The 25,505-nt window shown below is 37.9% G+C and overlaps 1 protein-coding gene across 1 annotated transcript in view; it reads right to left on the bottom strand.

Moving 5' to 3' along the window:
- Nucleotides 1–302: 302 nt before the first annotated feature.
- ELOVL4 (ELOVL fatty acid elongase 4) overlaps nt 303–25,505 on the bottom strand; it is a 42,761-nt gene continuing 17,558 nt past the window's right edge. Inside the window, exons 2-6 of the mRNA XM_009282729.1 lie at nt 14,211–14,435; nt 10,796–10,876; nt 3,835–4,006; nt 1,498–1,625; nt 303–985 (exon numbers count right to left, since the gene is read on the bottom strand). Of these exons, the coding sequence (XP_009281004.1) occupies nt 710–985; nt 1,498–1,625; nt 3,835–4,006; nt 10,796–10,876; nt 14,211–14,435 (882 nt within the window). The 3' untranslated portion in view covers nt 303–709. The remainder of the gene's footprint in view (nt 986–1,497; nt 1,626–3,834; nt 4,007–10,795; nt 10,877–14,210; nt 14,436–25,505) is intronic.

Genomic DNA, 25,505 nt, shown 5'->3' with positions numbered 1-25,505 from the left:
TTACTCCCACAGGAAATCATATTTTCTCCTGAATTAGTGTTAACGGATATTTATATTAGAGGACTCCATATTTCAGAAACCAGTTTTTAATGCTCAATATTCTTTTCAGCAGATGAAGAGGTAGGTATATTTCCACACAAGAAAAAAAACAGAAAACAAAACCCTGTAACAGACACTCAATTAAATCAAGTAATGTCTGAGAACTCAAACACTGTTCTGACAGCACATAAACATAATGTGTCTGAAGATACTCTCCAAGGAGGACAAGAAAAGTTGCGCATTCTGATTAGATAATACGTCATAATTTGAAATTTAATAATTCTCTGGAAAGAAAACACAAGTATCCAAACGCTACTTCCTTCCCCTCCCTCCCCCAAAGAAATGTGGGTGCCAACAAAACTGCCTGTATCAATGGTAGTATTAACTTTTGGACTGCTAAACATGGAATCAACTGCAATTCTTCCTTATATTCACCAACACCAGCAGTCTACAAGTTTACACAGAGGTCATATGCATGATAATTACATAATTACAATAGAAATTCAACTTTAGTGTTGTTCTTAAAACAATCTTCATAAATAATGAAAATATCTGTGTTCTAGCTCTTCAGTAACCTAAGGTTAATTGGTACAGATAGTGTTTTTTTCTTCCTTTTATAAACCAAACTGGAGGTTCCTCACTGCCAACAACGGTTAAGGCCTGGATCAAGTTACTCTCCTTTTGCTTTTCCCTTTTTCTGCTTTTTTCCATTTTCCACTACTGCATTATCTTCTGGTTTGCTTACTCCATTTGCAACAGCACCATTTGCTATTTTGCCATTCTTTACAGGTTCCTTGGGCAGCTTATATGTCCGATAGTAGAAGTTACCAAACAGGAGAATGAAGGTGACAGCATAGAAAATCACACCCCAGTGCATCCATTTAGGGAAAGGACAATCAATATAAATAGACAAGGCTGTGTGGCCAATAGTCACATGGAACTGCACCTGAAAGACAGAAAATATAGACTCAAAAAGGTCTCGATATATTCTGTAGGTCTGACTGCACCAATGTATACCAATGCATTAAGTCATTTGAAAATTGCTAAATTGGTAGGTGGTAGGGAAGCTGTATTTGACTGTCACATCATGCACGCGCACATATGCTTGACCAGGGACATAAAATTTATTGCTGTACCTGGCACCAGTTTTCAGAAATGGGAAAATGAGAAGACATTAGGAGCTCTGGATTTTTCTCTACCTTTTGAACAGGTTTTTCCAATTCAGTTGAAACAACCAGTAAAGTAGTATTAGACTTTACTCACACAAATCTTATCTATGCTGCGTATTTTTTGAGAAATGAAATAAATACTTCCATTTCCAGGAAGTATTCTAACTTGAGTTGTGAGTATCAGACAGCTAAGAATTTTTGGAATGAGCAGCATCTGTTCCAAAGCTCTGCAAATGCAATTCCACTAGGAGGCAATACCTTCTGAGATAAAGGGAGGAATTTTACTTACCAGTTGCAATATGGTTAAGTATCGTTTCCACCACAGGTATTTCTGAAATTTAGGGCCACAGGCAGCTAATCCGTAATACATGTACATAATGACATGAATAAATGCATTCATCTGAGCTCCAAAAAAAGCTGTCCAGGAACAGAAGGGAAGATTGCCATGTAATTTTGAAAAAAGAGAGGTGTCTTTTCTAGTATTATTCATGTGACAGTAAAAATTATAAAGCACAGGACATGCCAGGATTCCATCTTTGAAATATTCAATAGTATAGTATAGACCTGACTGCCAACATGTGCTGACACAACTAGCTGTTCATGCAAGTAGTATGTCACATCTTTCATGAAACTACTTATGCAAAAGCTTTTCATAAGATTTTTTGTTGAACAGACATAAATCACATGGATTCCACATTAGTTACTATAGTATAACTGCAATTGTTTTGCTAAAGGATTATTAAAAGCTGTATTTGACAATATAAAGCATAAAGTATCAGGTTCTGAACTTAAATCTTTTAAACTGTATTTAAATGCACAAGCTTCACTTCTCAGCAAGAAGTCAAGAAACTCATGTGGAAGTCTGATTAAATAGGCCAAAAGAAAAAAAATCATACAAAGCAAAACTTCACTTGTGGTTACAAGACGTTTAAGGGCATTGCCAAGTGAGTTTGTCTAAATTGGTCATCTTTAGTTTCCTTATTTATAGCTTAAAATATCCAGCATTCTTAAATATATAAATGTATAGTGTAACTTTTTCCAGAATGGTCCATGCTGGAAATGAAGACGACTTCTCATTTGCATTAAGATCTCTTTGTTCTGTCAAGATTAGCAGCCATTTAACAGAAACAAATTATATCTTGTTAAGGTATTCTTACACTGCCGGAGAGGCTCAAAAAGGCTCTAATGTATAAGATTAGGGCAATACAGACAATAGCTGCTGACATCAAACAGCTCAGATACCCATGTGGTCTAGACCCAGTTAGTTATAATAGGGTCTAGTTTATAATAGATCTGTCTATGTAAGCAATGTGCTATCAACTAGAAAACAGAAGAACATAGATCTATCCACATTTATGCAGTAGCGCTACATAAATGCAGAAGAGCAACTGTTGCTTTTCCTTTTGCAGGGGCTATAAACTAAGAGGCAGTGCAAGAACACCAAAACTTGAAGTAGATTTGGAAATAGTTGCAACTGTCGTATTGAAAACTGCTGATATTTAGCATGAAAAGTCTGAAAAGGCAACAAGGGAGAGGGCATTTTGAGATACCCAGGGAATTTCTAAGTAAGACTACAAGTAAGCATCCAGTCTCCAGTAAACTTATTTTATAGGTGCAGTAGCCAATAAAGATCATGAAATGTCTGGTTGAGTACCTGCATCCTGCAGATTACTTGGGAGAAATTCAAGGATAGTCACAGATACTCATTTTAAATATTTCTTCTTTTGAATGTAAGTAACCACTCAGTACAAGATATCTATAGTAAATGAGAGCATAAAACCCCCATGCATTAAGTATTAGTGTGGTTTGATAAAAAACCCCAAAATATTAGTTTGGTGTGGTGTTTACTATATGTTATTTTCAGTGTCTTAAGCCTACAAAGCACATCACAAACAAAACGGTATTTTCCCTGAACCCTCAGCTCTGTAGAGCTTATAATTTGAGAGAGACAAGGCAAAACAACAGGAACAAGGGTACGATGCAGGCAAGGGAGGATGTGGCAAGTACAGTGGAATAAAATTCTTTGATGGGGGCTTTAGGAAGGAAGCAAGGGAAAAAAAAGGCTGATAATGAATTATAGACTTGTGTCATTATGAATAGGTTTTAAAAGTTAATTGACAGATTTATTGGCTCACCTTCAAGGGAAGGTTTCAGAATTTTATACATACTTCTTATAAAAAAGAAAGCAACCCCCAAACTCAAGATACAATGGCAAAATAACGTCTCCATTAACTTCATTACATTTGCACACAGATTGTGGCCTGTAATTAGATTTTGCAGTTCTCTGTATCTGCAAAAATTCAAGTTAGGCAAGACATGTTCATCTTTATTTCATACAGAACAAGGTTAATTTTGAAGACAGAACTTCAGGCTTGCAATTGATGCCCATGAAGGAAAAAAAAAAAGTTTTGCAATTCATTAGATTATTGCCCTGTTATCTTTTCCTCCCCCACGTTTCCCACAGAGGAAGACCATACACATTAAAGCTACTGCACTGCTTCAGTGCTATTTAAACAGTCTTGTGTATTATAATGTTAAGTCTATGAAAACTTTTTTCCATTGCTCCCAAACAATAATAATTCTCCCTTGTGTCCAGTCAAAAGGGTATAGGAGGAAGGGAACTCACCTTGTCCGCCTGCAACCCACTTAATACCAATCCACCACAAGGTGAACATGGTGAAATGGTGATAGACATGAAGGAAACTAATTTGGTTAAATTTCTTCCTCAGGATGAAGAATACTGTATCCAAATATTCTATTCCTTTAGAGACATAATACCACCATAAAGCAGCAGCTATCTGCAATGAAAAAAAGACAACACACAAGTTTTAGTGATTCCAAGCTGAATGCAATAAAGTTCTCTCCACCTATCTGCTGCAAGAGAAGGATACCTCTTCCTTCCCTGAATCCTGCTAAATGTTGAGGTGGAGTCATCAAACATCTGATGGTATGAGAACAATAACAAAAGCAATACTCCCTTCATCTATTCCGGACATGGAAGTATTATTCCGAGTCTACTGCTCACAAATCACAACCGTAAAAAAGAGCTAACATAATTAAAAGCTTTGCCATCTCTGAACAGCTTACCAGTTAAACATAGGGAGTTTGTGTCCTCATTCTCTATCCTAAGCTTTGCAGGAGAAGACTACCACGGGGCTTCCCATACTAATGAGGCAACACTTCGATGTGGTCAGAACAACGAGGCAGTAACATTATGATAAAATGAAGTTGCAAAGGCTGAAACCTTATATAAAATTCCTTCAGTAACACAGGCATATGGGTGGGAAGATACCATATCACTCTTCCAAGCTAGGTGTGGTACAGATTTCACATCCCTTAGAGCAATATTCCCTCTCAGCTTCCTCTGGCCTGCTCAGTAACCCCCTCTGGAAAGCAGCATTCCCCCAGTGGCTCTGTGCCATTTGGGGAATAAAAGAAATGAGAACATGGGAACCACACAAGCTGCAGAGATATAAACTATCTACCCACCAGGGCAGTGCTACACACCCAAAATTCTTTTTCTAATCCACCCATCATAGTGAATCTTGCCCAAGATGCAACATAAACATGGCTTTCTGCTGAAATCAGGATATTGTTGTACCAGGTAAAGCCCAGAAGCTCTGCGTAGCAATTTGCTAATACTATGATATGGGGGTATGGTGGTGGTGGGGACTCCCTTCCAGATCCCAAAGCATAGCAACAAGTCTAGTTCCTGGCATCATAAGTCATCTAGCTCGTTATGCAAGGGTGGGACCAGAACATATCCCAGATGGTGACTCACACAGAGAATGGGAAGAAAAAAAAAAGTTGGAAATGGCATCACCAGCAAGGAGAGCTGGCAATGTCACAACACACCTATTTGTAAGAAGTTCACCTGGTCCTTCAGGACTCATCTGATGGCAAATCAGACTTTCTTACCTTAACATGGTGTGAAATAACCCCACCACCCCCTCAGTCCCCAGGGGAGACAAAAGAGAAAAAATTAAGACAGCAGTAGCTTCCCTTCACAAATACACACATACTGTTAGGCAAGTGAGAGAAAGGGGAATCAGGACAACGAGCAGTACAGAGCAGTGCTACAGCCCCACATGGTGGTGTTCTCCACCTCTCCAAACTAGCGGGAAAGGAACACATCTCTCCTCAGAGTAAGATTGTCACAGCCATAATTGGACTGGTGAACATTTTAGGAGATATTACAGCAGAAGCAAAAAAGCAGCACGGGAGCAGAAGAGCGCTGCAGATCTGCATTGCAGACTCTGCTGTTTCCCAAAGGGACTGCACAACTTACTGTTGCCAAACTGCAGACTTCTATGCACCCATTAATGAATACCCTTCTCACTCTCTGCATGAGATTTAGCCTACTTCAGGTCTCAGGAAGAGGAGGCTGATTTTGTCAATTTTATATAAAAAGATACTAATATCTGTCAAAGTTGGAGCGAGGCTTAATGAGAGAAAAGTGACTCTCACAGATCTTGGAGTTTCCAGACACAAAGGCAATGCAAGAACCGTTGGAGCGAGGCTTAATGAGAGAAAAGTGACTCTCACAGATCTTGGAGTTTCCAGACACAAAGGCAAGCTGCAAGAACCATATATATATATATATGTATACACACACATATATGTTGCTCAATATCCAGTACAGTTCTGCCTCTGGGGCAGGTAGTCAGGTGTTTAGTAACACCCACATCAAGGCTTTGTCTCACACCCATGGATTAGCATAACAGTCCAGCATCTTTTACAGATCTTTGCTAAAGCTGCATCTCTTAAATAAATTAAGATAAGCATCTTTTCATCTCATGCGTTAACGATAAACACCTTGGACTGTATCCATAAAACGAACAGCCAGCACTACAATACTCAAGCTCTTTAAAAGTTTCTCGGAAGGAAGGACCTCCAAAGAATCATTAAGTCAGTCACAAGCAAACTGCCATAAATCTCTTATAAAGCTGATATGCATTTTGTTAAAGAAACAGTGGAACAATAAGCCAAATAGCCAATACACAAATAGCCAATTTACTGTATGACATAGAGCAAAATGTAAGTGGAGAAAAATCCAATAAAAAACCTTATTTTTTTTTATGCCCAAGATGCTACATGTTCACTATATGCTCCTGGACAAGTCATTTAACACACCTCATTCCTCTTCTTTCGAATTCTACCTGCCTTGCACAGAAAGCAATTACAGCCCATGGATCAAAGTCAGCTGAACTTTTGATCAAAATGCTTCCCATCACTTAAGAACAAAAATAGCCTCCATTTCTTTGCAGGGTTATACCTGATGATTTTTGTGTTCCTGTAGATTTTTTTGCCTGACAGCTCTTTTGCTCTCTTCCTATCATCAAATTTTACTACCATTTATTCTCAAACCTGATAGGTTTCGTGTACTGATGATCTATTTCAGTGCTCTCAATAACTTACACAGATGTTTTGATCATTAACATACAGATACAGAAAAAAATGAAACAGATGTTAAGCCATTTGCCCAAGGCCACGCATGCAGTGACAGAGGACATAAATAAAGTAGAACAATACACCGATATGTAAGCTACGTCAGGAGCAGATGGCTACTATTAAACAACTTCTGCAAAGCATCAGAAGTTATGACCTAACCTGTAGCCTTTCTTTGGAGACAGCATGAAAGAAAGATTTAGCTTAAAAGAAAATATGCATTAAAAAAGCATATTCCTGAAATGAATAATACTAGTCACAACCATACCTTCTCTGGCAATTTTCATACGCACCAATCTAAGTCTGTTAAAACACCAGATGGCACAGAAAGATTACATTACAGCCTAGGGGGGTCAACAAGAGGTCCAGTCCCATGATCTCTGCCTCCTGCAGGGTTTTTGAACAGAGGGTTGTTTTAACATGGGACTCCACTCCTGCACCCTCCTTCCACATTTCAGGTTGAAGACAGTTATACATTAAGGGGTTTGAAGGGACAGGTACTTCTTAGAAGGTAACAGTAACATGAATAATTAAAGTGGCTTTTAAAGACAATTCTTTTCTCTGCTTCAGTTATAGAATTTTGTTCACAGGGCCATGAAGTCTATTTTGTTAACTCAAGTTCCCTTTTCACAGAAGTTTAAAGAAAATTATTATTTTTATTTCATAAGAGGAAACTACTCAAGCTCTAGACATAAATACAAACAATGACATAAATACAAACAATGCAGATTACAATTATAATACAGAAGACAACCATAGCTCAGCATTATGATTGCAATCAGCACACTTAAAACTAGGAGCTAACTAATTCACACAGCCCCAGATTCCTAATTCTCAGCTCTCCAGAAATGCTAATAAAATAGATGAACCCTGACCTGGGAAACAAGGACACACAAATGTAAGCAGAAGGGGAAAGTGACTACTCACAGACACTAACATGCCTTAAGTTAGACAGTATTAGGAAATTGTTCGCTCCAAATACTGGAGCTTCCAAAGCAGTACTACAAAGCATGGATTTAACACCTCGGCCCTTTGCATTTATTATTTTGACTCCTAAGCTATAACCAAAAAAAGTTCTTCCAAGATGCAGCTGCAGCTCCTTCAAAATCCCTTCTTGGGGATTTCTTCCCCCTTTTCTTTCTTCTCTGCTATGAGCATTTTTTTTTTTTTTTTTAATAGAACCAATTACAAAACACACTCCTCAATTTCCTGCCAGCAGTCAGTAAGGTGGCTGTCTACTACACCCAGAAGTAGTAAGTCCTTTAGAAAGGAGTTTTTGTGCAACTGTGGAATCTAATTTCCATCCTCACTTGCTCCAGTCATCCATTGCCTCTTGTAGAACAACAGCCAAGGGAGACTGGATGAGATTAACAGGTGTAGGTAGGTTCAAAACAGCAAGTAGGAGGACCAACTTCTTCATACTATGTGTAAACTAACTACGGTATTAATTGTCAGTGAAAGCCAGAAGCTTTGTACGTTTTCTTCAACTTTATCGACAAATTCATGGAAAAATATTTCCTTAAAAACTGGCAAAACAAAGAGCTACGTCTGACTTAAGAAGTCTGTGAGCTGTAGATTGCTGGTGTTGCTATACTATACAGGGGAAGTGCCACCACATGCCCTTACACTGTTCCCTTGAAATCACCATTGGCTTACTGTCTTGAGACATGATGTGGGTTGGAAAGGAGAGGAGGGACATTCTCTGGCACCCAGGATAGCCAAACTTTTTTTTTTTTTTTTTGGAACTGTTTACCAGCTCTCTGTACTCCCTTAAGGAACAAAGGATGGTTTCTTGACCCCTCATTTTGAGCAAGAGCTTTGGTCAAAAAGGGCCAGTACATGGCAACATCATAGTGGCACATACCGAAAAAGATAGAAACAGAGGTCATACCAGGGCTTCTAAGTTTCCATTTAGACCACTACATGCAATTAGTTTCACATTTCTCATTATTTTTTTTCCAGCTTTTTAAGCTCCACAATAAAAAAAGTCATACATGAAGCTGTTGGTTTCCAGACCATGTTCCACAACGCTTTCTGGGCTCAGTGCTGTTTCCATTTGAGTTAGTCCCAGTCTCCTTTATCTGACTAATAACAGGACTCATTTACTCATTCTCTTACAAATAAAGTTATTGCATCTGTAACTAATTCTACTGTTGCAGTGCAGCATTCCTCTTCAGAGAAAACCCAGTGCCAATAAATACTAGACATTTAGTATTGAGATCTATTAAAAGGGTGTGAGAGATGTGATACAAGGTTTATAAATTCTAAACTCAAAAGTGCAAAAAGAAGCCCACATTCACTTAACATTTTAAAATTGCTTTTGCAGGTTTCTATTAAGAAAAATTATGGTGAAAGGAATCTTGAGGAGGTTTTGGGGTTTTTTGTGCCCTACAGTGTCAAAAACCAAACAACATACCTTCTAAATGCAGAGCACGATACACTGTAAAGCAGGCCAGAAACTTACCCTAGACTCTTTAGTTAGACAAAGTACACTTGTGGAAAGTGTAGTTTTCTACTTGCAACTTATTTACCTAAATTGAGAATTCATTCAAAAGTACTTCATCTTTATCTGGTAGTTAAGGGTCTTGACTGATAACATATAGTTGCTACAACAACCGGAGAGAACTCAAATTTTCCTTGCTTCCTCAACTCTCAGCTGCAAACTGAACATGTTACAACTTAAAACTTTAGAAATAAAGTTTATGCAAATCCACAAGTTTGTGAAGAAACTTAAAACGTCAGGAAATCTAAAGAGTAGATATTGCTAGAGCAAGCTTTCTTTTCTGGACATATCATATGCAATAAATACATTGTGCAGGTCATTCTGCCTTTATTTCATTGTATAATAATGCTTTGTTTGTCATAATGACCAAAACAGAAGATAATTCTTTTACGCAGGTCTGACCCCTGCACAGCCTCCCACAAACAAGTGCACCTAAAAGTGAGGCTCTGAAAGAGTTTTTGCATACTAAGAGTCATTACCCCTTGTACCTAGCTATTATAAAAATTCCTTCAATGTATGCCAAACCAGTCCTCGATGTCATCCAGCTGAGTACAAGGGCATTCTATTTTGCTTATCTATTGAAAAAAACCCAACTGTCAAGCATTTGTTATACTTGGCTAGATTTTGGTTTTAAACAAAATTACTAACAGAAGTATTCTAGTGACTGAAATAGTGAGTGCACAGTATTGGCAAAGGTGAAAGATAGGCGACTACCATAACGCCAATGAAATCTACACACAGAGTTGTTCTGCAGTATCAGCCATTATACATAAGGTGTAAAACTCAAACCTATCCTTCTCACTACCACCCCTGCCACATGCACAAGCTTTTGAGTAATACTACCCATGAACAGCCACCTTGTAGACAGACATTTTTAAAAATGTGTTATAAATATTAAATGTATTTAGACTATAACACACTTTCATTACATTTTCAGGAACATGTTCTAATCTGCAGATGAAACTTGCAAGAACAGCTGAGAGATTCTCAAGCGTCAGCTCTGCTGGAAGATAAGGTTTAGTACATGAGCTAATCAGTGTTATGGAAATTAACAAGCATCTGCACTTTGATTTTAATTTGAATGCTTTCCAAAAAATACACATTTGAAATGTAAGCTTCTGCAATGAAGTGTACTGATAATACATTTGGCAGAAGCCAGCAAGACCTCATGAAGCCAAACATGGGTAAAGGAGACAAAAAGTTGCCTCACCAGTATGAGTGAAGTGCAACCACAGTATATGCTGACAAATCTTACGTGCTTTGATCTAGCTAGAACACTACACCTTTACTGTGATTACCCTGGTATCATAAACTTCAGCAAGGTCTAGGAACCAGAGTATGTATACAAAGTTTATCCTGGATTGCACAACCACAGATGAAGCCAAGGATGGCATCTTTAAGACTACCCTTACTTGTAGCAGTTAGATGAAAGTTAATGCAAATACACTGATGCACTTTGATTAAGCCTACCATGTGCGAAGTAGTCAAACTTGAAGCAATCTGTGAGAATATAACGGCATACAGTCATGGGTGACAGCAGAACTTTGGAAACACTATTTTCAGACAAGACTTAAACCATCATGGAGTGCTATATATTACACACATTAATATATAAATACAAAAAAGAAATACTCACCCTAACTTCATATACATTATCTGAATAATCCACAGTCTGGCAGACATAGCTGTACCCTCGAGCTCTTGATGACAAAAACAGCTGAAAATATTAAAGTCATACATGAGGGGAAAGATGCTACATAAAACACGTTCATAACAGTTACCAGCAAATTTCTTGCTACATCAAACTTACCTGATCAGAAATACTTAAAATATCCTTATCAGTCCTGAGAATACTATTGAAGGAAGCCAATATTTAGTTCTAACAACCTGTTGTCACACAGTACCTATTTTTTTCTTGTAAATTAAAAAAGTACTCATTTTTCCCTGCACATATCTGCCCAGATAATTAGAGCCCTGTACAAATTAGTAAGAATTCCGGTATGACCTTAAGCTACTCAAATATGAGTATTCCCTCTGATGGCTCTAGCTTCAGAGACAGAAAATACCTAATTGCGTTCACTGTAACAGAAACGCTATTCCCGTGATGGATTAGAAAGAATTCTCTCCAATAGACAGGGATTAGATAATTTGGATCTACTGTTCTTAAAACAGTATACCAATCAAAATCCAGAAAAGAAACCCTGAGGAGCCAATGCTGAACACCCATAAAACATATTGAGAGAAGTTGGATGAAGAGAAGTTCCCCATTTCGTGCCAACAGAAATGGCCTGAAGCACATGAAGTGCTCCTGTAGGGCCACTCCAAATAAAGCACGTTGCAATAACCTGAACAGGAGAAGATAAACTTGACATTTGAGCAAGAATTTGGAAAGAAGAACACTTGCCTAGAGCTGTACAAGGTTCAAGTAATGCCTCTAATCTTGACATTCATAAATGTAATGATCCAAGATTGTTTAAAGCCAGGTAATCCCACGCTATTAAGGATCAAAAAAAGACAGCAGTGGAGCAGACATAACCTGTAAACTGTGAGCTGTAAAAGTAAAGAACGGTGATACAAAAAGAACTCCAAAATAAACATGGGTAGGCACTATTCTTACCACTAACCTGACTTCCATCCCATTTAGACTGAACTCGAGTTTACTTTGGTATCTCAACCTGCACACAGCACTAGGAGTGCAGACAGATGCAGAGACGAGTGTTATCCAGATAAAACCAACATACAAAACCTTGTGAAACTCTGGACTTATTTGCTGCACATGTCTTAAGGAGGGAAGTGAAAGAACTGTCCACAGAAATGATCCTAAGAAAGAAAATGAACTACTTCTGCAACATCAGAGTCCATTTACAAACCGCTGTAACACCACTACTCTCAAGTGTGGTCCCACACAGTCACAAGCACATTTGATAATATCAGAGAAGACCAGGGAACAGTTTAGTCCGCACTGTTACAGAAATTAACCAATCTCTACTGCGACCTACTGGGTAATTTGACCAAGGTTCACTTGGCAAAAGGCAGTAAATTGACTCCACCAGACTGCCTCAAAGTAGAATAAGAAATTCAAGATTTTGTGGCAAAACAGGGGCTATGCACCTGTGACTTCTGCATGTTCTAAGCAAAATTTGCTCCTAATTTGAATCTGAACTTGAATCCAATGTATGGGAGTCTTGGACTAGACAACCTAGCAGTGCTTTATGGACTTACCATTTTAACATAAGTTATCACAGATGAACAATACAGCTTGCCATCAGGATGATTATTTAAATAACAACATTTAAAGGCATTTCACGTTCAAATTCTCGTCTCAGCAATACCTGGAAACTTTACAGTCATTCACAAAATACAAACCGTATATCATTTTACCGATAACAACTACATTACTCATGCAAATTACAATGGTGGCACACTGGTATGGTAATCCTCACGTAGATTGAAGCAGAAGTTGCCTGATTAAAGGGAACAACTGAAACTTGAACACCTACCTCCTGACAGTCTCTAAGATCAAAAAAAGACAATTCCTGTAAATGTTGTATCCATAGCCTTAACATCCATTGAATACCAACCTACCATTTGAAATAGCAGGAAGCTAGAACCTCTGTCTGTGTCTAAAATTATGAGCTTTCAGCCTATCAGCAGTAAACACGTATTTGCAGTCCCTTTCATTTTTATGTTAATTCTGTGATTTGGAAATGCCATGCAAACACGTGTTATCCTATAAGCAACATAGGTTTGAAAATTAATTGACCACAAGTCTGGTATAATTCAGCTTATGGCTAAAACAAACCAATTTAAAAGATTAAGTGAAAGACACACATGGCAAAAACACTACAGAATTCATTTCAAAGGAGTTTCAGTTTTAACCTGCCAAGATGATTGGATTTCATCCATTCCCACAACTATCCTTGGGTGTCAGCATTAAATTCTGTTGTACCTGTAGTATTTTACTACTTAGTTGAATAGTGCAAGGAAACAATTTAGATAAAATGACGACTGAGGTGTGATAGCTAAAATTTTACTAAACCATGTCTTTAAAAAAAAAAGAAAAAGGCTGAAATCAGTTAATGATTTTATTATAGAAGCTCTGGGGAAGGGTCAATATGCAGATCATCATCAGATATGCCATGCTTTCCTGGTAAAAGTACGGAACAGACCAGAAGAAGAGTTCTGCAATGCTGTAATTTTAACTGCTCTGTTCATTTCCTTACTTCTGGAAACAGATTTTGCAAATTTATGATCTGAGGTCTTCCAGGAAGACTTTCAATCCACATGAGCAAAGTCACAGCAGCATAAACTACTCCTTAGCATCAGCTATATTCTGGACAGCTATCCTTGAATAACGATTATCAAACTGTTAAAGTAATCGCACTTAGCTACTGCTAAAGAGCTGATCCACTGCATTGTTACTAGTCATTTCCTCTGTACAGAAAACCTAACAAAGGAGAAATGCAGCAACACTGCTATTTGTTAAAATTAACACACTCGGAACTTTGCAAACCAAATATTAGAAGACTATATCCCTTATTTTTATTTAAAGGTACAGTTCACTTCATTTTTATTCTTATTCTAAAAGATAACTTACAGACAAGATACTTTTCCTCACTACAGACAATGGACATCTGAATTTCTAAAAATGATAAACACATTGAAGGCACCAAACAACAGCTCAATTTCTAACAAGATACATCCTGACACCCCTTAGGATTATTAAAAAGAAAAAAAAAAAATCAGTTACAAGTGTTAAATATCTATGGATTTTAGTTAATCGGTCCAGTATTTACACTAACATAAATCTAAGAACTTGGAATAGCTAGTACACAAATTCTCTCCAGAGACTCATTTAGCGCATTTATTCTCAAACAGAACATACCTAGGTACAGAAATACTCACACCAAAGGCAAACTCAGCTTTAAAAGTCTGTGCAAAACAGTCACCCTCAATAGACATCACGAATATGTAAGATTATTTTCATTTTGCAATCTGTAGACACCCTCAGACTTAAATAGGAATTCCCTCCTGCGAGAGGGCATACACACCTCTTTGAAAATGAAGAAGTTGAGCAAAACCATTCCAAAGTTGTAAACAACCAACAGGAAACGTAACTGGAAGGGCTCTCTTGTCTTCATCCATTTGGGGCCCAGCCAGACAGTGAGGAGATAAATAGTGCTTATAGTCAGGGTTGGAAATGGAGACTGCATCAAGGGCCAATCATCAACACGTTTGTCTGGGGGGGTGAAGCAAACAGAAGGAGTCAACAAGGTCTGAACAAAATATATTTCATCATCATTTTAAGTATTGCATTTGTTAAGTATTATTCTCTCCTGGAATAGCTGCATCAGATAGTAGAAACACAATACACCCATTCTTTCTAGGAAGGTTAAAGAAAATAGTTTTAAAAAACCCCACTATATCACATTACCTCACACAGAGATTCATTATGTCATGCAAGTTCTATTGTCCAGTTCTACAACCCAAAACAATAAAGCAAATAGAATCATGTGAGCCCAAACCCAACCCACTAATCCCCCAAAAAACAATTTTGCTTATGATGAACAGCGACTGCAGCGGCAACATAACCAAATATTCAACACCACTGCAAGTGAAAGATACACAAATTTGGCAAAATACTGATAAAATTATTAGCTTTTATTAGTTTAAAATTAGGCACTAAAAAGCCTCTAATTTATTTTATACAGGCTGTATGAAGCTAACCAAGTACCTTTGCTATTTTATGTAGGTCAGACTCATATGTTTCAGAGAGAATACTAACAATGTTACTGGGAAAACAACTGAATAAAAGAGTTTAAAGGGATGGTTCTAGTTAGAGTAATCTGTGCTGCCATATGGGAGACAGTTTTATTTACAGACTCCTTCAGTCACTCACGGGATCCAGAGTTACACATATTCTAGGGCCCAGAATATGCTATATTAAGTTCTGGATCTGTATCAAAAAAGCACTCTTAGTCTGATGAACCAGTGACATCTAGGATTAGCAGATGGCTCTGCTACAGAGGAGGGAAGAGAGACTACAGTGACACCTCCTTACTCAGTGTCCTCCCCCGCCCCCCCCCCCCCCGAAGGCTAATCTCTAGTTATAGCAAGAGAAAAAAGGTAACTATTCCATAACTATCAATACTTCAGATACTGCACAGATCTACAATACTAACTGGATTATTTTCCAGATGCTTAGGACAGTTGGAGTTCAGATGGAAATCACACCACAGGGCTCCTTGGGAAGCTCAAGATATCTGAAACACCCGCCTCCAGTCATTTGTGGGCAAACTCACAAATAGCAATGCAGTTGCCCACAGACTTACCTAGAGGACAAGTTTCTTTTAAAGAACTCTTTTCCTTCATGATAACCCAAAGACAGTGAAAAAAAACCTATACCATAAATTAATTCCTGATCCCAGGCATACTAACAGGTAAGTTAGAAAACCCTTCTTATCTACAAAATGAGGAACTCTGATGCAATGAGGAAAGTACAGAACAGCACTGCCATTACTCCTCCTCCACTTCTGTCTTGTTTCCTTGGTTGCCCTTAAGATCATAAATTAGAACCTCGTTTTAGGAGCAGATTTCATGAGACCCTCTATTTCTAATAAACAACACATATTGTGATCTACAGAAAGATAGTGTGCATGGCACTGACTCTTCCTGCTTCCAGTTGATTTAACAATACTTGATCTGCACATTGCAAGCGAGATGCTAGGAGGCCTAGAAGTGGAGAAGAAGAAAGAAACCAGCCTAGCTGCTTCCATTATGGCTGTTAACACCAGAAGAGAGAAGTCATCCTAATGCATGGACGCCTCCAACAAGGCTGACGCTGCCAGAATGACGGGAGTCAGCCTTGCAACCACAGCCACCAACAGAAGCTAACGGCAAGGAGTACAGGGAGGAGTGGCAAAAAATTCACATAGATTGGCTGTAGAAACACAGGCAGTGAAACAAAACTGAAGAAAGTGAGAGAAGAGAGTTAGTTACCTCTTACTTTTCAGCAAGTCCCTGGAACTTGGGAACTAACTATTCTATTACAGTATAATGTACTCTCTGTAAAACATGAGAACGATTGCTTTATAGTACAGTATAATGTCTTGGAATGTAAAGGAACAGCCCCATTTTCCAGACCTTACAGAATGCTACCTATTGAAGCTGTGTTGCAATTACTGCACTGCTATCTCCCTTACACTTTAGTTCCTGCTTGCTTTTAACAATTGCTCTACCAATCTGAATTTAAAAATAAAAGACAACACCATTTAAGAGACAAGAGAAATGGAGAACCTCATCATCTACCTGATACGAAGTAAAGGGCAAAGACTCATCTCCACCAAGCAGGAAGAAAGGTGTCACTTGTTAATTAAGAGACAGCTCTGGGAATAGCCAATGTGTGACATGCTTTAATCAAATCCACATCTCACTTCAGACACTGTAGTGTGCAAAGAGTTAACAGCAGGTGAGGCAAGAGACCCAGTTGCTTTCCCAGGCTTCTTGCATTAGGCAACGTAAAGAGGCAAGGACATATTAGAGAATCTGTCTTCTATTTTCTAACCCAGTGTTTCATGGTATCCTGAACGCTAAAGTGACAATACAAAAAATGTGAAAAAGAAAGAAGATTTGAATTTTACGCAGGAGCTGAACATTACCACCCACTGCTGACAACAGGAAACCATGACCTATTCCAGATTTCTTTTTGTGGCAGGAGACAAAGATTTCTAGAGGGAAGAATGAGGATTCACCAGAGGGTGAAAGACAAAGGGACTTTTATGAAAGTCCAGCTGCAAGTGAGCTTTGCTTCACACTTCATCAGCACTGTAAACAATTCTTTCACCTACTTTCCACAAATACTACAAATTGAAGAACTTCACTGGAGAAAACCAAGAGATATTTAATTAACTCTGACAACAATGTAAGAGCACCTGGGCAGCTGCCATTACACTTCCATACCCGTATCACTGTTTCAGCCTGTTACTTTCCCCCTGCACAGGGTTTCTGGACAGTAAGCCACCACATCTCAGCGACAAGTCTTAAAGTATTTGCAAGAAAAGCATAGCTTACTGATACAGACCACATAACACACTGCCCAGGGAATCTATCAGATTGGGATTTTGGGGGCCTGACCTCTCCTAGGACAATTAATTACACTTTGAACACAAAATGCCTGTATGAGAGGGAATACAGTAGGCGATTCAGTTCTGGAACACATCCTGGCCAAAACAGAAGCATATCAATAGTCAAAAAGTTTATCCTAATTCCTACTGTGCTAACTAAGAACAACACCTTGCATTTATTTTGAGGGCATTTAGAGGACTCTGCATATGATTATTTTTTACTAATACTGTGGCATCAGAAAACATGCTACTATTCATCCCAGAACTTGCAAGATTTAGAAAACTTGTTCATCACAAGATCTCGCCTGGATAATGTAAAGTAACTTGTTCAGTTTTAAGTCAGTTCTACACACCATTCTTATTGCACAGAAGGTATTACAAAACCAATTTCATTTCAGTTTATCAGGCAAGCCTGCTTGTCCATGTTCTACATAGAAAACGCTCAGTTACATGCAGACCCTTGTTCCAAACTTCTTTTCAGATACCTTCTTTTAAACCAAGATAAATTCACTCTCAAGTCATCTGCTTAAGTGACAAACCTCCCAAGCCTCTCCAACACCCTCCTCCCTCCCACCCTGTTTTAGCAAAACCAGCATAATTTTGTGTCCTACTTACTAGCTGGTGCTGATGACCACAAATTATTTCTGCAAATTACAGAGAACTGTGATAGCTTAAGGGGACATATAAGTGTATTAAATCCTGCAGTACTTCACATGCAATAGGTACATTATTACCTGAAAGATGAAATAAGCTTGAAATAAAAAGGCCAGTTCCCTGAATTAAAAAATCCCTCCAACTGCTTTGAAGCAAAATGACCAATGCCTTTACCTGATTAGAATTGACAGAGACTGACTGAATCTTTGAGGGGATTAATGCGTTTGTCTTTCAAATCCTAAAACCCAGCTTCTAATTCGATCACAAATAAAATGCCTGTTGTGATGGCACAACCTGTATTACAGTGCCTTTTTTGTAAAGTGGGAGAAGTTTTAGAACAAACACTTAAAATTGCACTCAATTGTAAAAGTGAATCCAGAGTAGAATAAGGCATCTGCTAACATGTTCCTGATAGAAAATTACTGTTATGTAAGGGAAGAATATGAAATGTTTATACACACAAGGTTTTCCTGTCATTTCGTGTATATACATCTTAAAGTTTCACATTGCAAAGACAAGACAAGAAAAAGAAGAACATATTTTTTTTTTTTATATATATATTAAAAAAAAAAATTGAAATTGTGCTGAGGCACCTACCCTTGCAGGATTTAATTCTTTATGTGGGGGAATTAACAGGAAACATGCATGTAAAACCCTCCGATTTCTTCCTCCAAAGCAAGAACAAGAGCAGGACCACTGAAAAGGACTGAATATCCTACCCAGTAATGTCCAAAGAAGACATAATTAACCTATATTGAAATATGGAAGGCAAATGAAGATGAATTTCAATAAGTAAGGCTGCACTGATGGTGATCTAGAGTTAAAAATCACAAGAAACTTCTGTGAAACATGCTGTGTTTTAATACGCAACTGCTTCTGTTAAATGTGGTTCAGCAATTCCTTTCCAATAGAGAGGATTTCAGATGGTTAAATTTCCTGCATATTACCGAGCCTATGATAATTTTTTTTTTCTTTCCTCAAGAAGTACAAACTTTAAAAATAAGCAAACAAATGCATAGCACAGTTGCACCTATATTCATCAGGAGAAATCCTGAAACAGTACAATGGTGACTATCTCTGCTTTTAATATTAGTTTTAGAGAAAATACTACATAACTAAAATACATGACTTTTGAAATTCCCTGCATGCATATTAGATTCAAAATCAATGCCTAGTAAGTCTTTATTTTTACTTTACCAACGTATGTGTTCCTTAGCTATAAGGTCGCTGCTCACTAATTTATCTGGAGAGCCTTTCGGAGTTATTAATAGCTATTGATACTATTCTCAGCGCAAAGACACTTACAGTGCCAATCCAGCACATCCATCTGTCCAATTACATTTCTAAAGACACTGCAGAAATGATGTCGACTGTTTAAAAGTGGTTCTTAACAGTGAGAGCTCTCTGCAGATCACACCGTTTATTTTAACAAGAAGTCCTCTCAAAGCCCAGCCTCAAGTTTAAGAAAGTTTTCCTTAAATGAGCGAAATTTTAGTTCCACAATATAAGGAAGGCAAACCAGTATTATTTAACTCAAGTATTGTTCTATGAACTACACTGTTTTAATATCTCAGAATTTCACACATTTTGTTAGCTCCACTAGCACTATAATTGAAGGATATTACAAAATGAAAACACGTATCATAAGAAAACGTGAGAAACATAACTTCACACACCTTAAAACGTTTACAAAGCTTTCACATTAAATTCCTTTGCAGTATTTTAGTGCCCCCCTCTTCCCCTTTTCTTTCTGGTTACAGATTAATATTCTATACAACATACTTCTCTTTCTGCATTTGTATTAGAAATACTGGCTCAGTCCTGTAAATATTTGCAAGTGAATATAAGGTTCACTGTGGCTATACAACCGCTGCAGATTGGGTCAGCTGAAAGTAAACTCGAATAAGCGTCTATGTGATTAGACCCTAGGCTTTTAAACTAAATGGAGTAATGCATCAGAATCACTTAAAAGTACATTTACTGTTACCAGTTTGTAGAGATTCCAAGAAAAAAAAGCTCAGTCTTTGACTAACTGAAACCTCAGAACGTACAAATGGAACAACAACAGCTGAAGCTATAAACTTAGCCTTTAAAACAGTACACAACTAGCTACATGGGCTGCACAACTTGAGACCGAAGACTGTTAGAGAAGTACCATTGCAGAGTCAAAATTGAGAGGCCGTATATCTTTGGATTGAATACCTACAGAAGTTAAAATTTTGAATTCACTTATTTATTACAATTTTAATAAAGCAGTTTATATGGCCCAAAATGAATGATTCTTTTAAAGGTCTCCAGTGCTTGAATTAACTTGTCTGCTTTGATATTGATTATTCATTGCACATATTGCACTCTAACCCTCAATTATCTCAGTTTATCAAGTTTCTTTATGATAAATCCTATGATAGAGGATTGAAGCTAGTGCACAAACTAAAATAACATGCCTATTGCCTCACTCCTGTTTCAATCAGAAAAAAGTCTATGTCCTCCTAGGAGGGACTGTGCAGATAGATTGCTGCAGGAAAGCAAAAGGATTAGGACACAAGGAATGCCCAGTTTATGCTTCTTTCTCACCTTTATCTCACCTACCATACTTGGCAATGTCTGCAGTCTTCTAGCACTATGGGTATTTCTAAGGAGTCTGACAGGGTCAAAGATACCTGTATCTAACTCAGGAACACTGCAAGCTAGTATAATCTACAAAACAAAGGCCATGAAACTTCCCTTAATGCATGTTTTAGCTAAGAGATCTTTGTTAGAAGAATTTCCCATTTTACTACAGGATACATCTTTTCAGAAGCAGAGAACCCAGTAGAACATATAAGAGCTTGCTGTAAAATGTTAACTAGACCCACTGCATAAATTTGCCCCCTAAATCCAAAGGAATTAGGATTAAACTTCAACCAATTCATGATACCTTTCACTGCTAGACTGAAGACCCATCTTTTATCAATTTTTTTCTTCCTCCTCATTTGGGTAGTTATAAGCAGCTACCAGGTCACTCACTAGCTGCTTTTTTTTTTTTTTTTAAAAGAAACACCTTATTTCATTCACCTGAAGGCGTATTTTCCAATCCTTTATTCATTTTCATGGCTCTTCTCTGGATACTCTACAAACATTTAAATCATCCTTGCACCTGTTTGACAGGGAAAATTAACTGTACCAATCAAGTCCCTGCCTCTTTCCCTCACAGAAGAATTCTGTATTATCACAATAATGTCATAGCATCAGTGGTGGTTATAATTGGCAAGAAAACAAAGAGGTATGTTACTGGTAAAGCTAAGGATGATATGCACATGATGCTATATGGACAAAGGTTCCCAAAACCTGGCACAAAAAAGCACAACAGCTGGCCTGATTTAAGTATTTAAGTACAGAACAGTACAAAGAAAACATGTTTACTTTGATCTTCAAGAATGAACAGAAATATCTGAGTTAACAATTTTGTCTATCCTCAAGCTTTAACTAGCCAAGAACAAACTGATTTGCTTGGGCCGAGAACAACAGACATCAAAATCTTATGGCAAAGCATTGTTGTTTTAACAAGCTATGAAACATCAAGTTAAAATGCAAGAATAAAAATATTCAGTCTCAAGCACAACAAATAATGAAAGCATATACTCTGAAAAACAAAACAACAAAAATCACAGATTTTAAAAGTTTGCAGATGAAGCTGTACAAATCCTGTTGCATTGAGAAATGAGAGATGCCTGCCCCCAAACCAAAAGGACTACAGACAAGACTAACACATACTGCCTATAACCACCTGTGGCTTTGTTTGAAATTTCAGGGCTCTGTAATTGACTGTTTAGTCTTCTTTAAAGCTATATACAGCAACATAAATCAAAATACCATACAGCTAAGAACATCTCCTGCAGCTATCGAACACCTGTGTAACATGCATGTGTTTCACAAACTCCCATTAAAGTAACAGGACTGCCTAATCCCAATTTGTTGTTAAAAGGTCAGATGTGTTTTAACTAGTGTTCCTGTTATTCTAACTAGCATTCTAGTCTTCTTGAGTCTCCCATCATTCAGTCACTAATACCATATTCTCTTTGTGCCTGTGCACAGCAATTACAGAATACACTTGTTTCAAGACAAGGATAATAATGGAATTATTATGAAGTTCAAGAGCCATGTCAATTCACCATCAAGTCTCAGGATTTTCAAGTCTAAGAGATTGCCTTGTGCAAATTATTTTTGATTTACCTCCTCCATTGATTATGATTATTTGTGAGGACAGTGCAAACATTCTGCTTCAAGGAATAATAAAAATATAATCCTCATTGAAGCTTACACCAGATTTGCAAGATAGTAAGCCCTTGAGGCACGTAGCACTCTTCCGTTTGTCAAATCTTACTTTTCCAAACATCACAAAAGCAAGATGCATTCCCAGTACAGTGATACCTGCATGCCTTTTCTTAAATGTTACAAGTTACAGAGTAAACAGATGAAGAAAACAGATAAACAAACAAACAAACCCCAACCAACCCACGGGATGCAATTTTATGAACTAGTTGCAGAATCCTATGACCCAGCCCATGTCTCTGTATTTCTAAAGAAATAAAAGTGCTGCATAAGAAACACTTCAACAAGCTTTCCTTCTACAGTGTTCTCCTTATTGCAACTTTTATTCAAACTTCTCTGGTCTTAGCCAAAACTGTATTTGAGAGCTCAGGCTGGAGATGTCATTACTTCATACAAAAGTGGTGGGTTTTGGTACTATGAAAATAGTTGTAGGGGTATCAGTAGGGAGTGATACAAACACAAGATTTATGCACATTCAATGTTGCAATAACAGATTAGACTATTGGCCCATCTAGTATGATTCAGGGTTTTATAATGCCAAAGGGGATGATCATATAATAAATCTTCTCCATAGACAGATTCTTTTATTGGATTCCCTCAGTTAGAAGCTAACATCCTTGAAAAATGTGAAGGATTATTAATAACAGTTTAATAATAACTCTGCAACGCCTTATCCACTGTAGAGACACGTGTTACATACTCAGCATACACGGAACAGTAAGTTCCACACTGATATATCTTGCTAGTGTGCTAACACAGTGGAAGGATACTGATGCTTAACTACACAGCAAATGTAAACAACTTATGTTGCTGCTCTCGTAACACAGAATGATTTGGGGTTGCAGATGAACATTTAGAGACTCCTAGATGCAGTGACTGAACTTGTATGAAAGCCAGCAAAGGCAAGTAAAATCTACCTAAAAATAATACTAGAAAGCTACGGGAGAACATTTGCAAGGAGCTGCACAGAGATGTCTCTGATAAACTACCCGTTTTTTCTGTTTCCATCAGCACAAAGATGCTGGTCATCAATTTGTTTTTACAGAAGGATGAAAGAAGTGGGAATTCTGTTTCGAGTAAAAACTACAAAATGAGTTATTGAGATATACTAGTTCTTATTTTCAAAGTTCAGGGACAGAAGTAAAATTTACAGTTGTGAGGTACATTAGGTCTTCTGTTAGTCTAACAGAAGTACATCAGTCAAAGCCGCCAAAGAAAAATAACACTGCAAAACATTTAGAACTTATTTCTTCAACATGCTTTCGACATCAGTAAAAATGACAAATTGGGGGGGGAGGGGCAGGGGACGACACCAACCCCCCCAAAAAGAGACCAATTTTGAAATGTTGATTTTCAAAACATGAACTTAATGAGAAAATGTTCTTATACCTAAAGATGACCAGAAGAACAATCAGTGTCTGAATCTTTCACTCACTAAGTATATAGTAGCAAAATCATCAGTTTGGCAGCTAGATAATGCTGTACCCAAATGACTGCTACAAGTAAGTCTCTTCACTTCTACAGTCGTGTTACTTTTCATGGTAACATATGCCCCCCAAATCTAAGCTTCTCTAATAGCTTCTGCAATACAGTTTCTCACTCTTGATCAAAGATTCATGTATCACTGAAACTGAGATTAGACAGCGTAGAAGAAAACCTGACCTAAATATGAAAGCATTTTGGGGTGATTTATGTGTAAGTATTTCTACTGAGCACATCTGTTCCTGGTAAACCACTAAATATTAAATGCAAACTCAGAAAATATGGTTATGAAGTCTCCTATTTACAGCTCAGCTATTCAATTAGCACCTGTATTTCCTTTTTTTTTTCCCTTTAGAGTATCTTAAACCACTTAAAAACAAGATGTTACAATGATGCTCTAGGAATAGAAGGACATAAAATCTTGTATAGAGAGGTGAGGTTTACTGGCTCAACAGAGGAAGCGGAAGACATGGGTTATAAATTCCCTTCTTCCAGCAACATTCTGCGAGCATTTAGAAAGCAATAAAACAATCTCTTGTATTTGCTATATAACTGGGAGAGGGAAACAAGGAGATGATACCTATAAGCAGATAACAAAGAAAAAAAAAAATAGAAAACCACCATGGTCAAGCATGCAAACTGAAGCATGACATATACGAGAGCTGGAAGAAAACACTTTTGAGATACCGCAGAAAGAGATAAGAGGAATAGGAAAATACAATGGAAACAAACCAAATAGTCAAGAGTCCACAATTATGCTGAAACAGAGGAGTACATGTGGGAGGTGGATGGATGGAGTGAAACTAGGGAAGAATCTCATGGTACAAGCAGACACAATGCCACAGAGAGAGAGAACACTCCAGGGCAGGAGTTAAGGATCAAACCACTGAAATTATTCAAGTACATAAAGAAAGGAGTTGAGTTGCAGGCACATAAGTGAGTTAACCTGACACAACCAAGAGCAGTTATTGCCCACAGGCATGTGATTATCTTGCATCAAATGCAAGCCAAATTGAGGTAACTTATTCCCCCCCACCTTCCATGAGAGAGAGGTAAACTAGCTCATGTTTATCTTGAGATCCAAGCACACACAATGGGAGTTAATACAAAACACGTTGCACTCAATTCATCTCTAGGCTTGCCTTGGAGCTACTTATTGCTTTACCTACAGTCTAGAGTGCAGTCTTGAAAATCCCCACAGGGCTGACACCTAAGTCTCAGCAGGCCTGAATTTCAGAGCTGCCTCCATTTATGTCCTTAAAATGCCACAAGACCTTGAAGTCCATATGCTCAGAAGCACTTGAGTCTTGACAAAATTGAGTACGGTTGTACCCGCTTACCACCTAAACAAGATCCATAAACTATGTATCCCTCCATCTACATCTTCCTAAAGGAGATGTCAGTCAGATAGTCCCACACACAAGAGTTCCTTATGAAATGCAATGGTAGCTTCAACTTTGTTTTCAAATACAGTCTGAGAAAGCAAAGCCCTGTCATATAACAGTTTACTAGTCAGAGAAGTCCTACCTCATGGATCAGATCTGCCCTTAAAAGCACACTGTCCCAACTTCTGTGCTCCAGGCACACTCCACTCATACCAACACTCTTTAACCAAAGCTCTCATTCTTTTTATGGCCAATTCTTTTTAGCTAAATGAACTCTCATTTAGCTCATTTTTCAGGCCATTCATGTTTAGCCCTATTTGCCTTACCTCAAAAAACTCTTTACACACCACAGCTTCCCCCCCCCCCCCCCTCCTCCCCCCCTCCCCATCTC

The sequence above is a fragment of the Aptenodytes forsteri genome, unplaced genomic scaffold (genome assembly GCF_000699145.1).
Source record: "Aptenodytes forsteri isolate BGI_AS27 unplaced genomic scaffold, ASM69914v1 Scaffold245, whole genome shotgun sequence".
Taxonomy (NCBI): domain Eukaryota; kingdom Metazoa; phylum Chordata; class Aves; order Sphenisciformes; family Spheniscidae; genus Aptenodytes; species Aptenodytes forsteri.
The sequence above is the reverse complement of the archived record's forward strand: the minus strand, read 5'-3'. Positions and strand labels throughout refer to the sequence as shown.